At 55.9% G+C, this 16,535-nt stretch overlaps 1 protein-coding gene across 7 annotated transcripts in view; it reads right to left on the reverse strand.

Annotated features, from left to right (window-relative positions):
- The window catches only part of SEPTIN8 (septin 8), a 27,033-nt gene extending 11,597 nt beyond the window's left edge, over positions 1-15,436 (reverse strand). For 3 of the 7 annotated variants that reach the window (XM_025293086.3, XM_025293087.3, XM_025293089.3), the window contains exons 1-4: positions 3,437-3,557; positions 2,248-2,443; positions 1,728-1,914; positions 516-677 (exon numbers count right to left, since the gene is read on the reverse strand). In XM_025293086.3, the coding sequence (XP_025148871.2) occupies positions 516-677; positions 1,728-1,914; positions 2,248-2,414 (516 nt within the window). In that variant the 5' untranslated portion in view covers positions 2,415-2,443; positions 3,437-3,557. Of the gene's footprint in view, positions 1-515; positions 678-1,727; positions 1,915-2,247; positions 2,444-3,436; positions 3,558-14,643; positions 14,965-15,301 lie in introns of those variants that run through there. The other 4 variants (XM_025293085.3, XM_025293088.3, XM_006041147.4 and 1 more) reach the window with 3 other exon arrangements.
- Positions 15,437-16,535: the final 1,099 nt, after the last annotated feature.

The raw sequence follows: 16,535 nt of genomic DNA on the forward strand, positions 1-16,535 counted from the left end.
GGACAGACCCACCCTCACTGCCCCTGGGCCCCAGGGAGGGGTTGCCCAAACCCGAACAAGGCGGGGCCAGATGCTCACTTTCAGGCTCTCCTCTAGAGAATTATCCTGGGACCTCCAAACAAGGGAGTGGGCTGAAACACAACCCTGTTCCTCTTGTTATAGGGTATTCTTTCAGCCCTTGGGCTGCCCAGGGGCCAGTAGACGCTCCCTCAAAAGACCTGTGGGCCTCTCTTCTAGGTTCCCAAGTCTGGGCATCCCGCCTGCTCAATCCTACAGGTTTCAGGTCCCTGCCTTGAGTTCATACCTTGGGGTACTTAAACCTGGGGAAGTTCTAGGACCAGCCCAATACCCGATTCTTCCCATCCCCTGTCCGGAGGATTCAGGACTGGCCAGCTCCTGGTTCCCAGCCATCTTTCCTGGAGAGCTAAGGCTAGAACCCAGGGAAAAGACAGTGGCCAGGGGCTAGCTCCAAGCCCTCCAACCCCAGAGCCCTCAGGCCCTTGCCCAATGCTCACATTCATGACTGCGTTAATCTCAGCAACAGCCTCGTCATCTGTGGGAAACTGGTAGATCTGGACCCCATTGCTGACCAGCTCACCCATGATCTTGATCTTGAACTTGTGGAGCTCACTTTTGGAGATGGTGTCAGCTTTGGCAATGATGGGAATAATGTTCACCTGCCAGGACCATGGAGAGGAGTCAGGGGTGAGTTGCTCCCTGACGGTGGATAGCCCTTCTCAGGTCACACCCCTGGGCAGAGGGGCAGGAAGCCAAAGAGATAGAGCTGCCCCCAAAGCTCCCCAGTGGAGTCCCAGCCTGAACCCAGCCAGGTGGGACCATTCTGACAGGTTGTGACAATTGGTTGCAGTCCTTCTTACAGCCCCTCCCTGCTTTGCTAAACCTCCATCCAGCCCCAGATTTGTCCCGTGGGCATACCCAGCTTTGACTCAGAGTGTTCTGAAGGTCTTAGCCAGTATGGGGCCTGACAGGGGTGGCAGTAGGGGGCTGTGCCCCTACACAAGTTAGATGACCCATTGGCAGTAGCTACAGGAAGACCTCAGTATCTCCCAGGCCAAAGTTATCTCATTGTTCACAGTGAAAATTAACTCCTGAGATGGGGAGCAGAGTCACATGAGAGCTGACAGGTGACCCTGGGGCTGCACACCCTCCACAACCCCCCATCGCTCCTGTCATTCCCATGAAATTGCCTTTTTAATACACACTCCTCATTCCTACTCCAATTCTGAGGCTTAACTCTCCTCTCTCTGCTGGCCTCAGGAGGACCCCAAGGGAAAGTCACAGAAGGAAGGGCAGGGGAAGTGAAGGGAGCAGAGGAACTAGGAACTGAGAGAGAGAAAAAGAGTAGAGAATCGGCACGCTCTGGGGAGCGGAGGTCAGAGGGGCAGAGGGGCAGGGGCGAGGTGGGGAGGTAACTCTAGGGGGACGGGGAGGATGCAAGGAGCCACCAGGCTGAGAATAAGAATCATCTCAGCTGGAGGGAAGGTGCCCAGGGCCAGAGGCAAGGACAGAGCTCTGAAGAGGTCAGATCAACGGGGGCCGGCTGGAGCCATAGGGACAGACACAAGAGAAGATAGTGAGAGAACCAAGCCAATTCTGCAAGCCCCCAGCCCAAGTCCCCGGGGACTGCAGCGGACAGTCACAGGCAGCCACCACACCCCGCCTCCGTGGACAGGGCGCCCACAGGATCCGCTGGAAGGGGGCCACACCTTGCTGTCCAGTTTCTTCATGGTCACCAGATCCAGGGACTTGAGGGAGTGCCCCGTGGGCGTGATGAAGTAGAGGCAGACATGGATCCTTGTGTCATGGTAGTCGAAGAGCGAACGGCGGATCTTCAGCTCCTCCTGCAGATAGTTTTCAAACTGTGCGTCGATATAGTCGACGATGGGCCTGTAACTACAGACAGCTCTGTCACAGGGAGGCAGACAGCGGAGCCAGAGCCCCGGGCCCGGAGCCCAGCCAAGCGGCCCACCAGCCTTCTCTCTGTGAGAACAAACAGCTTCTGCCTGGGGATTCCTGCCTGGGTACAGGTGGCTGACCCCGTCTCCTGGTCCCCCACGGGGTCCTCAGGACCTTAGACATTCTCCAGGCAGCCCTCCCATGGACCTCATGGAGTGCGGGCTTGGTTACTTGTCTGGGGGCAGCAAGGAGTGCGGAGCGCTAGGGCAGAGTGTTAGAACCACGGCCAACTGGAGGGACAGGGAAGACACCGCCCGTCCTGCCTCTTGCCTCTCATCCTTATTGATCTGATCTCCAAAGCCCACGGCATCCACGATGGTCAGCTTGAGCTGCACGTTGCTCTCTTGGAGATCATAAGTCTGGGGCCGCAGGCGCACACACTCCTCATGGTGACTGGCTTCCTCGGTCTCAAAGGTCGTGTTGAAGAGCGTGTTCATCAGTGTGGACTTGCCAATGCCAGTCTCCCCTAGGGGAGCGGGGAGTGGGCAGAGGGGCTGTCACAGACTGGAACTGGGGCTGTCCTGGCTCCTAGCTGGGCCAGGAGGGGCTCAGGCACCCTTGGTCTCCATACAAGAGAGGGGCAGGCCTCCCACTCCATCCCTTACTGTCCCTAACCCCAAAAACCATCCCTTCTTAGTGGCCTCAGAAATAACATGTGGAAGGAAGAGCCAAAAGGCTGGCCTGGACATAAGACGTGGCTATGTGGGTTGTGTAAGGTGTTTCTGCTGGGAGTGAGAAGAGGCAGAGCCAGGCAGCTGGGAGACACCAATGGACCCTGGCCTCTTCTGGCCTCAATGGGACCTGGTCACCTGCTCTGCATGCTGTTCCTCCTGGGCCCAGGAAGGCCAAGGGGCCAGCGGGGCCGAGGTCTACAGGCACCAGTGGCTCAGCCCACCTGGCATGGGTGGCCTCGACTCCACGAAGCTTTAACTGGGGCGCGGAGGTTCAGGAGAGGCTGCTTTCCAAGGGGTTCCCAGAGCACCTGTGGAGGGTCTGGCAGAACTTTTTGTGGCCTGAGACACATGGAACCTTCCAGTGCCTCCCTGTTGGGGGGTGTATTTGTTTAGATGAGTACTGGAGCTCTTACTACATGACAACGTAATGGAGAGACAGTTTGGCTTACCACAGTGTCCTTGACACATGGTAAGAACAATACATGTTCTTAAAACAAACAAATGGATCCCGACCACTGTGACAAATACTCTCAGTTTACAAAGCACTCTCAGGTACCTAATCCTGTTTATTCTTCATGGCAGCTGAGTCAGGCCCTGGCTCCAACTCTATCCTTGACCCTGGCAGAGACACACCCCAAAGCCTCATCCTGACCCCTCAAAGTGTCACTCTGCCTGGGAGGTCCCCTTGCAGCTCATCAGGTAGTCAGGACAGCGGCATCTCATCTCCCAGGAGGCCTTCGTCCATCCTCAGTGGAGGCTGTCCCCTGGCCAGGCATGACACTCACCCACACAGAGGATGTTGAAGCTGAAGCCCTGAGTGACCGACTTGCTGACCAACTGGTCAGGGAGGCTATCGAAACCCACATGACCACCCAGGGAGAGGCTCCTGGGCTCCGGCTCTGCATTCTGTGAAGAGAAAAGAAGAGACGCAATGAGCCCACTGGGGAAGAGGGGTTGAGAACAGGGGAGGCTAAACCTGAGTCAATATGCCCCTCAAACTTGTCTCAGTTCTCAGCAAATCTCCGGACACATTGTTGAGGGCACTGGACCTCCAACTCAGGCCAAGTTTCCACACAGGGAGTCCCATGGGCCTCAGGACCCATGACTCTACCTGGGAAAGGCCCTTTCACCTGGGGCTCTGCATCTTCTGAGCTGGCAAGGGACACCTGAGCCCGAGGTGTCACCTGGCAGAAGGCCCCAGGTCCATGGCTGCTACCCCAAGGGCTCACCTGCCTGCCTGCCTGGGAGGAGGCCCCAGATGTTCCCTAGATCTTAAAGATTTCAAAAGGCCAAGATTTGAGGATGTGCACATTCCTGTGGCCCTCTCCTGCTGAAGCAGGATGCGGACACGGGCAGATCTGGCTTGACCCCCTCACACTCACACTGCTGGAAGGCTCTCCCTCAGGTGGGCTCACCATCCTCCATGGGCACCCCTTGCTTCTCACACACCCAAGCATGGAATGCACACATGAGCCCTACTAAAGGAGCCAGGACTCACTCAGACCCACCAATGGGTCTCAGGACTGGTCTCGGGGGCATCATGAGTCCAAGGCCTCAGCGGTACTCTCTAGCGACACCCAGGCTCTGGCTCATGTCCCCCTCCCAGCCCCGCCCCAGTCCTGGTTGCTTAGACAGAGGATTCTGGGTGAGAATGTGGAGGCCTGCCCAGAGAGGCAGGCAGCAGGTCCTGAGCGAGCAGGGGTCACTGAGCTGGCCCACAGCACTATAAAAAGACCCAGCAGGACCCTAAGCAGAGGGTCAAGGTCAGGCTCCAAGTTGTGTGGATTCTCTGCTTCCCTGGGAATGGGGGTGGAATGTTGTCCTGAGGGAAGGTTCCCAGGCTCAGCCTTCCAGGGACTGGCCCCGTCGAGGGCAGACCCCAGGCAGCTCCGTATAGGGCAGAAACACACCTCCTCTGTCCCCTAGCCCTTCTGCCCTGACTGCCAGCCACACAGAGCAAGGACAGGACAGGACGATGGGTCTGAGTCTCATCCTGCCATCCAGCCCACAGCTCCAGAGAGGAGGAAACAGGCCCAGCTGAAGACAGTCCCAGGGGCACAGATCAGGACAGTGGCAGCCCTTATGTGGGCGCAGGCCCAGGGGGCAGAGGAGGCTGAGGACCAGCCAATAGGGCCCTGGCTGCCTGCCCTCCAGCACAGGGGTCTCCGGAGCATCTGCGGCCCCTCAGTCTCTCTGCAGCCACAGCCTGTCGTCTCAGCCTGAACCCTCCAACCATTCTTTCCTCCCAACCAGAGCCCCTCGACACTTAAACCCAACCCTCTCTTCTTCATTAACTAAGTCCCCCTGCCCCTTCCCCAAGTCCTTTCCCCAGCTCAGTCACAGTACCCCTGCATCAATGACTCCCAAGTGTGCACAGGGGCAGCCTAGACCTCACATGGCCCCTTGGGGAAGCCCACAAGTCAGAGTTACCCCTAAGCTCTTCTCTCCAATGACCCTCTTTCCACAGAGTCTCTGCTCTCAAAGCTGGAGTCCCCTATCCCCAGGGAACTGAGTCACAACCTTTCCAATCAAGTCAGGTCCCCCCAGGGCTGCAAACATAACAACAAAGAGGCCCCAAAGGCAGCTTCCTCTCACTGGAGGCCACAGCAAAACCAGTAAATGGAGCATAGGATGTGCTGGGTCAGGTCCAAACTCCCTAGCAGGGCATTCCAGGCCCTTTATCATCTGAGGCCTTTTTCCCAGGCTCGGTTCCTGCACAGCTGGTTATCTCTGGATATACTTTTCAAACTCGGCCCCCTCCCTGGGCTCTGGAGCTCACTGCCTTTTCCCTGGCACCTGCCCTGACCTGGCCCCTAAGTACTCCTACTGCAGACCCTTCACTTGGCTGTGACCCCATTTCCTCACACGATTAGCTGTCCTGATATGCATCGTGACTTTCACCTCTTCCATGAGCTCCTCAAAGTGGGCCGCAGGCTGGGGGAGGTCAGTGTTCCCATTCTTCCCACCCTCCCACCACCATGGCCGACGTGCTAGACAACACTACCATTTATAAATCGCTGGGCACGGCTTCACTGCCACAGCATCGGGCACATCTGCCCACCTTACACAGAGCTTCATTATTCCATCTCTGTCCCACCTGCTCATGGCAGCTTAAGGATCAAATGGAGGACAGAGCTGTTAGTCTAGAGCTTTTTTCTTTTTGGGCGAGACTGAGAATCTCCAAAATTTAAGGCGTGCTGTGCTTGCAGAGAAGGCTATGTGTTTATTCATCCTCTTCTTCCAAGGGTGACACAATCAGGATGCAATCCAACATCCTGTAGTCTACCGCCAAAACCCACCAAGTCGGCTGTGTCTGGAAGACACACGCATGCGCACTCCCTCAGTTAGAGTCCTTGCAAAGATTCAGACGCTATCCTACTCCTGAGTCTCCCCGACTCTAACAGCAGCACTCGGGGGTCTCACACAAGCCCGCCTACCCATGTTCAGTGAGCCCTGCCTGCCTTCCTCATGCAGCTGGGCTCTCCGGAGAAGTGCGTGGAGTACAAGGCAGTCTCCATCCCCAAGCTGTAGCCGAAGCTGTGCTGTCAATCCAGGGGCCACAGACCTGGGGCAATTGATGCTGCTCAGGAGCCTCAGGGACCCCTGGAGCATGCGCACACACGCACACAGGGAAGGCCGCTAGTCCTCATGGGTACAGAGTGTTTTTCTCTGGTCTTGAGAGACTGCTCTAACCTCCCAGCTCTACTGAGGCGTGACTCTCACTAATGCCAGCTTCCCTGATCTACATTTGGCATCAACAACATGTGACCCAAGGTGCACCACCCTCTCCAAGGTGACTGCCCAGGTGTGTCTGCTGACGTGCGTGGGGTCTCAGCCCAGGAGGAGCCAGGAGCCTACAAAGCACCTCTGACACAGATACAACAGCTCAGGAAGGAACGTCAGATCTCCCACTGGTTACCTGCAATTTGTCAGGGAAGCCCCTAGCTCCAGGGCTGAGTCCTACTAGTCCTGAGCCAATCAGCATGATCCCACAATGGGTACAGGCAGGGGCAAGCCCCCCTGACTGAACCTTCATGACCATCCTGTAACCATCAGGGGAGTCAGCCTAAGACTGAAGCCCACTCACCGAGGACTACAGAGCCAAGCACATCACAGAGGAGAGACAGCCAGCATCCCCCACCCCAGTTTTTCCCTCTACCCCAGCCACATCTCCCTTCTACTGCTTAAGCTAGCTGAATGCGGCTATCTATTACATGCAACTGAAAATATCCTGAGTGCTACAGTTCCCAAAGTGAAACTCTGAACACAGAGGAACAGAGAGAAAGCAAGGAGAGTAAAGACAGGGAAGAAAAAAGTGGTGTTACAACCACAGGAAAGAATGAACATCAAATGATGGCACCAACACCCCACCAAGGACACCTGTGTGGGCTCAGCCAAGTGACCTACACAGTCTCCTTTATAGCCCCTAACCACCCTGTGTGGCGGACACTATTATTATGCCCATTGTACAGGTAAGGACACTGAGGTGCACCTAAGCTAAAGAACTAATCAGGGTAGAGTAGGGACCTGAGAGCAGCCAAGCCCATGCTCCAGAACACTGAGCTACACTGCCCCCTACTCTTACTATGCTCCCAACTCATTTATTCAGCCTCAAAACACAGGCTCACTGGTCACTTCCACTGGGTGTCAGTGGATGGCAGCCAATGAAAAGACGAAGACACCAGATCCTTGACCTCAGGGGCCCAGTCTTAGTCTAGACTCAAATGGCTGTGGCGGCCTGGCAGGTAGTGTAAACGGGTGAAGGATAGTAACAAAAATGGCAACCACCACACAGAACAGTTATCAACTGCTGACCTGCTATGACTCTAATCTCACTTCGTCCACACATCAGCCCTGTGAGGTAGGCTGTATATTATGCCCACTGTATAGAAAGAGACAACTGAAGCACCAAGAGATGAAGTCATTTTCCCAAGATCACGCTGCTCAGGAGGGCGAAGGCAGACTCTCTGGGTGATGGTGTGACAGCACGAGCTACACCTCCAGCCACAGCTCCGCTCTGCTGGACGAAAGCCCCGGTGACTCGGCTGAGCGCGGGGGCCCTCGGGGAAAGGCAGGAGCAGCGGGGAACTGCAGAGGCTGGGCTCAGTCCATGGTTGCTAGGGTCCCGCGACTCCAGCCAGCGGTGGGAATGTAGGCCTAGTGCTGCCAAATCTTCCAATTTTTAAAGAGAATCCAGAAATTCAGATTTTTATGTGAAATGCACTAGTTTTCAAAAGTTGGCAACAACTGCCAATGGAGAAAACCATTAGGGCCCAGGTCAACATGTCTGAGGGCTGAACCTGATCCGTGGCCTGACAGTCTGCAACCCCAGGACTGGCAAGATGCTGACCCGGAAGGACAAAACCCCCAGGGTGCACCCTTGGGGCAAGGACACCTACAGGAGGCTGCTCTGTGGGAGGAGCCTTTGGGCTGGACAACTTAACCTGGACTCTGATGAGAGGCAGACCTAGCTGCTTCTGACTCTTTCCACACACCCAGCTCCCAGGGGGCCAGTTCAGGGGGCTCAAACTGTACTCAAAGCTCCAGGATAGAGAGTTGGCAGCTCTGAGCTCTACACACACAATGGGAAACTCCACAGGGCCTTTATCCCCCTTCTAATCACTAACAAGCTTCTGGCTCCTAAGCCAGGCTCCGGGCTTCTATGTCATCATTTCTTTGGCACATCAAAGACAACAACCAAAATAATAACTGCTCAGGCTGACTGCGTTCCTCCATGCCCGGTCACCCAGAACAAAGTGGAGAATGGCATTTTGTTATGCAGTCCAGTGGATAAATAGGACGTCCTTTTCCTGACCAGGAAATGCTGTCTGAGCCTTCTAGAGCAGCCCCAATCGCCAGCCGAAAGAAGCCGCCCCTTTTACCAAGAAGAGAGGCGGGACTTGGGGGGAAACCATATCTTGCACTTGCCCACACAGAAACAGGCTTTTATCCAGAAGGAAATGGAAATCTGCTGGATGTCTGAACCAACATAGCCAGAGAATCTATGGGTGAAAAGAGCCCCTTAAGAACAAACCTCCCAAATGAAGTTAGTTGTTGGGGTAGCGGTAGATGTGACACTCCGCCGTTCAAGCATTTGGCTCCTAAATCCCAGGCAAAGAGCAGCCCCTCAGGCCTTCCACAGAGTTCTCTCCAAGAGCATCAGACTTCGGACTCTTATCTCCCCTCAGGTTCCCGCCACCCTGAGCACCCCACAGGCAGGCAGGAAGCCTTCTCCCCAGGAGAAGGCTTGGGCACTTGGGCCCCAGGAGGCCACCAGTCAGCTCTAGGAGGCCCTATAGAGTCCTCATGCAGTGGACCCAGGAGTCACTGTGCCATTGGGAACCTCCTCCACCCATGTTCCTGGCACAAACCACCCTCCCCTCGGATCTCACCACTCTCAGCAGCCTGGGCCTTAAATAGCCAGAGCAGAGGCCTCTGGCCAGAACCCGTGGTCACGGCGCAACTGTCCTTGAGTCTGAGAGGAATCCTAAGAATTTTCCCAGGAAAGGCTTAGGCTCTAGTCCCAGGATTCCAAAGCGAGCCTCTAAACCCAGGTCAAAGGTTACGGGAAATAACCACAGGGATGTGCGTGGGGTGGGGGTGGCGGGAACGGGGCAGGGGGAATGCTGCCACCCTGGACCAGGAGGGAAGAACAGAGGCAGGATATACCTGTCCCCACTCAAGAGGACACCAGAGAACCAAAATGTCTGTGTCCTGTGGCAGCTACAAACCTGGGAAAAAGGCACGAGCCAGGGCCAGCCTTCTTGGTGCCAGCGCAGTAGCAGAAGAGGTAAGAATGGCAAGGTGGCAGCTGGGCCCCAGGAGAAGGCTGCCAGTCACTCTCTCAAGGCCAGTCATCCTCTTCCCCACCCTGAGAAGTGAAGGGACTTTGGAAGCAAAACTATCCCTAGGAGTCCAAAGCCACGCAGTGCCCTGACCCCAAAACTTCAGTCTCCCTGCTCCCTGTTTCACTGAGGGCACTTTCCTCCCTCTTGCTGCACACAGACAGCCAGGACTGCCACTCAGGAATTTGGGATGGTTTGTTTCACACTTCCCATGTCAAAATCAGATTTCCAGAAGCCAAGAGCCCAGTTATCAGCCTCTGGGCCCACCCAGCCCTCCCCAGACCCAGGACACAAAAATGCTCCTAGGCTTTGTGGTGCTGTGCGGGATACAGTCCCACGAGAGGGAATGGTCCATCCCACCACAGAGCAGATGGGGAAGGCACTCTGGGCCACAGAAGGTACTGGAAGCCCAGTGTTCGTACTTTCCCACTTGGGACTTGGGGACTTCCCCGAAGCAGGGATGACCACAGGGATCTAGACATCATGGGACGGAGGTGGCCTTTGTTCCACCCAACTTCGGAAAGAAGAATGTGAGCGGCAAAGGTGACCATGCCCCCCCCGCCTACCCCAGGATGGATGCCGGTGCTGGGAAGCAGCAGAGAGCTACATGAGCACCGACGTGAGCCAGCAGAGGCTCAGGGCAGCACGGCGATACTTCTCTGTTGCTTGCACCACTCACGCCAGCACCAGGCAGAGTGTCACACTCGCACCCAGGCCCCACAGCCAGATCTGGTGAGTGAACCTGGATCCATGGCCCACAGCCCCTCTCGAACCACAGCCCTCAGGTGGCCCAAGCCCAGGAGAGCCTTCAGAAAGAAGCCAGCACCTGTGATCTGAAATAGGCTCTTACTACTTCCTCCCCTGGTTCTGTCCCTCTAATGCAGCTTCCAAGAGAAGGACCAAGAACCATCTGCAAGCCATGTGTTCTGAGGAGGAGAATATCTAATTTGCCCCAGTGCCATCGGGGCGATGGATGCTACAGCCCACACGCCCCATGCTTTGTCGTCCACCGCCTCTTCCCAGCCACAGTTCCTCACGTGAGCCCTGAGGATGCTCACAGCTGCAGTAAAGAGCACCCCAGCTCTGTCACGAGGGCATGTCGACCTTGGGAGGCGTCCCTTCCCCAGGCACACGTGTCTCCCTCCTGCCTGCAGAGCTCCACACCTAGCTGTCTGGCAAAGCCTGTGCCTTGGGGGCCGGGACTTGGGATCCCGAGAGAGAATCAACCTGGCAGCGGAGAGGCAGGAAGACCGGAGAGGCTGCAGGGGACACACAGAGGCCAGCCAGTCCTCAGGCCCTTTGCTCCGTCATCCTGCAGCAGCTTCCTTCTGGGAGCTGGACCAGAGCCACAGAAACCTTCGTGGTGGTTATTGCCCCAAATACATACCTCCACCTAGCTCTTCTTTGGGCTCCAAACTCAGAGGGCTCCACCCTCTCTGTCATCACAAGGGGTCCATGGGGGCTGAGGGTAGGTCTCAGGCGAGCTGCTGGCATCAAGATGATGGGCACAACGCACCCAGCACCCTCCATGCCATCCAAAGCTTTTGATAAATATCTGGCCCTGGGTTCCCAGCCTCCATTTGTTCTCCTGCACTGTGGCCAGTCTCCCTCTTACCAGACTCTCTGCTCCTACTCTGGTCAACCCCTTGTCAGGTGCCCCCTTGGATCACCAGTGCCTTCTCATCAGTGTCCCTGCTCTGGTCCATGCCAATCCGGATCCTGGGCAGACCTTCCTAAAGTAAGCACCCGTAGCATGGGACAATGCCCATGGTGGGGCGGGGGGCAGAGCTAGGTGGACCAGCCTCCCGGGGAAGGGCGTGGAGCTTCAGCTCTGCAGGCGGTGCTCGTGTATGGCCCCTCCCCGCCACCAGGCACTGAGAGCTGCACCGATGTCCCTCGCTCGGTTCTCACTTCTCCTTCAGAGCAGCTCAGCAAAGAGGTCTCTGGCCATTTTTATAGGACAGGGAGACACCCTCTGTGACACCCCCACTTGAGTAAGGGGCTGCTGTCTACATTCCTTCCCACCAGCTCTTGCCTTGAGGACAGAACAGGCATTCCCTGGGTAGCCTGCTTCTTGGGAAAGTGTCAAGATTACCGGGGTGACAACGGAAGTGACAGATGGTGCTGGGGATAAAGTGGAGATGGGGGTGAGGGGGAGTGACTGGCTGGGAGGAGTGCCAGGCTCCAGGCTGCCATGCCACACGTTTCTTCCCTCTCTCCCTCAGATCTTCATTTTCTCCAACCCTTCCTCAGGCCTCCCCCACCATGGAGTTTGAACCCTGTCCCATGAGATTCTGACAGGAGAGGCACAGGAGATGGCCCCTGGGGCAGAAAAAGAGTCTGGGATCCAGTAAGGAGGAAGGGCAGAGGAAGAGTGGATAGGAATCTGGCTGCCCAAGGAGGACAAGAGGCAACAGACTCCCCAGAGGGCTGTCCCAGACATGCACATCCTAGGAGATTTTGATCATAACCACAGGGCTGATCTGGGATTGAGCAAGGCCCAGTCAAAATGTAAAGGTGGCTCAGCCTGTGGACAATAGGAACCCAGCACACACTGACCTCAAAGTACCATTCCAGGGACCTCCTTAGCAGTCCAGTGGTTAGGACTTTATGCTTCCAATGCAGAGGGTGTGGGTTCGATCTCTGGTCAGGGAGCTAAAATCACACATTTCATGCAATGTGACTCCCCTGCCCCCAAGAAAAAGTATCATTCCATATGCTTATCTAAGCTCCAGGTTGGGCCAATTCCCATGCCCTCCTGAGCTGGTCTGACCACCAAGCTAGCCTGAGGAACAGTGTCAACCTGCCACAGCTCAATCAAATTATAACTTCATGGCTACTGCTTAACACCAGTTCAACCCTGCAGCTGGTAAGACAGCTAAACATATCTCCAAACATGTCACAGACTGCAATTATCTTCATAAATGCTTTGAAGAGTATCAGTAGGGTTGTTCCACTTTACAGCTGGAGAAAGGAAGAAATCATTTTCCCAGGATGACAAGATAGGAAAGGAGAATGGAGTCCAGACTTCGAGATTCAGGCCAAACCCAACCCAAGGTCTCCACCCAAATTCAACCATGTCCAAGTCCTCCCAGGAGGCTGATGGCTCAGAGTGTGAAGGGTGTGGAAGGTATCCATCCTGAACTCAGGCTGCACATCCTTACTTGAGTCGGTTCCCTCTCTGTGCCTCAGTCATTATTACCAAGGTGATAATACCGGAAATCCTTACAAACACAGGAATCTAAGGGAAAGAGCCTTTCCAGCCCATTGCCTGGCACTGCAGCTAGACCCCTCAGCTCAGCCTCTGAGGATAATCTCTGGGTGGGTAGTGGTGGGAGCCCCTAGGGAGGGTGCCCTGGAACAGAGCAAATTCATTCTCTGCTACCTTCTTACACAGAGGGCCAGTCTTCACATCCACATGGGTACTAAGTCTCATGTATCATTTACTGTGTCTTCATCATGTGCCAGACACTGTTCTAAATACCTCATCTGGACCCTCTCATTAAATCCTTCCTATAACCTTATGAGGGAGGTAGTATTTTTATCCTATTATACAGATGAGAACACTGAGGGGTTAAACAACTTGCCCAGAATCACACAGCCAACAAGTAGTAATCTAGGATTCATGTCAGGCAGTCTGATTCCAGTTACTGTACATATCACTCCCACCTGCAAGACCAACTGTTAGAACAACCTCTGGCCACAGGAAGACAAGACCCAGACATAACGTTCTGGTCAGCTGGGCACAGAAAATGCACACAGGCATGCAGGCAGAGATGTGCAAACACAAAGGTATGCTGGTCTCCAGCTAACCAGCAGGTCTGCTGGGATTCAGGCCCAGCCCTCCTGGGGTACATAAATTCTCGTTTAGAGTGCAGGGCTGGGGTGAATCTCTGATTTGCCCAACCTCTGAATCTGCTCCTCCTGTATTTAAACTTACTGAACTGACTCGCAGCCCCCTCATAAAACATTCAAGTCTAAAATTATGACACCAAGAGTTCCTGCTTTAGTTACGCATGTTTCCAAAATAGACCAACAAATCTATTTTCAGATTAAAGAGAAAATTTACATATATAAATTCAGATGACAATATTTATAGCATTAATTACATAAGTCCTGAATCCCTTATTTAGCCCCAGAACCAATACCTTATCAGTCACATATTTAGCATTTACCCCCTACCCACAACATCCCTGGGCCCTCCTCCCTCCCCCTTAGCACCGACCAGGGCTCACATGCTGGCAAGAGGACACAGTTTCCTTCACTGTCACAGCTCAACCTCCCAGACACACCCAAATCCAGCCTTAGACATTGGGGGACACGCAGATACAATCCCCAAAAGGCCTCTCTCCCCGGGGGGAGTTGGGTGGGGGGACAGATTATAAAAGCCTTTGGGAAGTTGGTTATTGGCTGGCTCAAGCCCAGAGAGACCTCTGCAGGGACCACCAGAGACCATACCCCTGCAGAAGGCATACCCGGACTGGGGCCCAAACACACATCCACTGGGTTGAATGTGGAATCGCCCCAGTTCCTGGGGAACGGCTGCCTCAGACCCGACCACTGAGGCACCCACTGGAATCGCGCCCTGGATCCTGGCGCTTGGGTGGGGGGCGGGGGTTGCAGTGGGAAGGAGCAGCAGGCCAAGGTCTTCAGGACCCAACTCTGCAACTGCCCTGAGCTCATCCGAGGGACTTCCTAGGATCCCTAGGGCTTCATCGTCACCGACTGTGCCCATCCAGCAGCACCTGCGCGGCCAGGAATCTCCCCAGCCGTGCAAAGAACACTCAGGGAGAGGGGGCTCCGGAGTATCCTAGATCTTCCCTCTGATCCCTGGGGCCCCAGTCTATCGTCACACCGGGCCACAACCAGGCGGGTATTTATCTGCTCCTTTTCGCGAAAAGGGTCTGCTATTCTTCGCCCAAGGAGGGCGACCCTGCCAGCCTCCCGGCAAGGCACTCACGCCCGACGCCCCAGGACCCGGGACTAGCGCCGCAAAGAGCCCGCTCCAGGGTCCCCCGGCCCGCCCGGCGTCAAGGCCCGGCCGCGCGGCGCTGACAGCCCGGCTCGCGCCCCCGGCCAGCAGCAGGGCGGCCCCCTCCCCGCGCCCCGCGCCTCCCGCGCGCGCCGCGGCCCAGCAGGGCCCTCACCGAGAAGCGCTCCAGGTCAGTGGCCGCCATGGCGAGCTCCGCACCGGGCGGGCGAGCCGGGGCGAGCACCCGGGCCGCGACGGGGACAAGCCGGTTGCGGGACGCGCTCCGCCCGGACGGCTGCGGCTGAATGGATCCAATATGGCCACTTCCTGGAAACTCCCCTTGGCGGCGGCGGCGGGAGAAGCCGCGGAGCCGCCCCCGCCCCCGCCCGCGGGACCGGCCTCCCCGCTTGGCCCGGTCCGGCCAAGAGCGCAGCCCAAGCCCCTCAGCTGGGATGGCCGGGGGTCTCCGCTGTGAGGCGGGAGGTGCCAGCTACGGGGATTGCTGGGACTTGTAGTCTCCAAGTTGGGGGGCCGGGAGGGCAGTGCCTGGTGGCCGGGACCGGTGTCTGCTGGCCTGCCGCGTGTCCCCGAGAGGCTGGGGCCGAGCCCCGGAGGGAGTGTCCGGCTTCCGCGAGCTGGGAAGTCCGTTCTGTGCGGAGGAGATTGGGGTGCCGCGTGCGCCCTAAGGGTCTCCCCCACCAAGCCGCCTCCAACCGGTCGGCCGGAGCCTGCAGTGCACTGGGACCACCGGCCAGAATGTCAATGGACTGCCTGTGGCCCGTGGGGTGCAGGAGAGGAGCCTCAGCCTCGAATGACCGGCCCCTGGGCCCCACCTGATGCTCCGGTCCGAGACAGGGCGGCATACAGGGCGGGACCCGCGCGTCCGGCCAGGCGGCCTTCCCGGGCCAGGGACCAGCCTTCAGCTTCTTGCGCAACGAATGCTCAGGATGCGCACTTCAGTCTCGGGATTCATGCAGTAGAAAAGCCGAGCTCGACAGTCAGGACATCAGATTGCGAATGACTGTCACCCTTCCTGCCCCCAAGGGTTTGGGAAAATGTCTTTATGGAATCTGGGCACTGTGCAGAAAGGACTACGGCTCCCTATGCATGCACATTCTTTCTGATAATCTCACTGCTCAAAACCTGTACAAAACATAGAAAAACGAATACCTTTGCCCAAGCCAGAGGCCTCAGGGGGTTCTGGACCTTTTCACTGACTATATCAAATCCATCTCTAAATCCTGTGATATTCTTTTTCTTTCCCTTCTCTCTGCCTTTCTCTCTGCTCTCTCTTTTGGAAATATATATAGCAAGGCTTGCCTCCTGCTCCTCCAGTGGCCTCATCCCCGGGTGTATCCACCCTCCACACCCCTCCCACCCACCAAGTTTCCTGAGAAACAACCCAGCCTGTCCCTCTGACTCAGGAAATTGTCCTGGTTGAAGGTGCCCAAAGACCATATGTGCACTGGGCACACCTGGCTTTAAGAGGAGCCCCTCCCTGTCCCATCTGCTGACTTTCAGGTAGTTGATCCTGTCACCCTGAAGTGGCATTCCCCTCCCTTCTCTCCAGGGCAAACACTCACTAAGGTGAACCGACATCCTGCTGGTCCTTCTGACTCAGTGTGTTCACTTTGTTCCTCCCTATCGCGGAGTTTCACAAGCTATGTTGTAGTTATCTACAAGAACTGGGCAAAGCTGTGGTTAAGGAAGCTGGACTTAGGCAAACTGCTGGGGTTAGAACCCTGACTCTATCCCTTGCTATCTTTTTAACTTTAGGCAATTTACTTACCTATGCCTCTCTTTCCTCATCCTAAAATTGAGAATGATTAGGGCTTCCCTCAATTTTAGGAGGAAAGAGAGGCATAGGTAAGTAAATTGCCTAAAGTTAAAAAGATAGCAAGGGATAGAGTCAGGTTCTAACCCCAGCAGTTTGCCGTAAGTCCAGCTTCCTTAACCACAGCTTTGCCCAGTTCTTGTAGATAACTACAACATTGAAATTATTAAAATTGAGAATAATTAGGGCTTCCCTGGGCTTCCCTGGTGGCTCAGAGGTTAAAGTGTCTGCCT

This window comes from Bubalus bubalis, chromosome 9 (genome assembly GCF_019923935.1).
Source record: "Bubalus bubalis isolate 160015118507 breed Murrah chromosome 9, NDDB_SH_1, whole genome shotgun sequence".
NCBI lineage: Eukaryota > Metazoa > Chordata > Mammalia > Artiodactyla > Bovidae > Bubalus > Bubalus bubalis.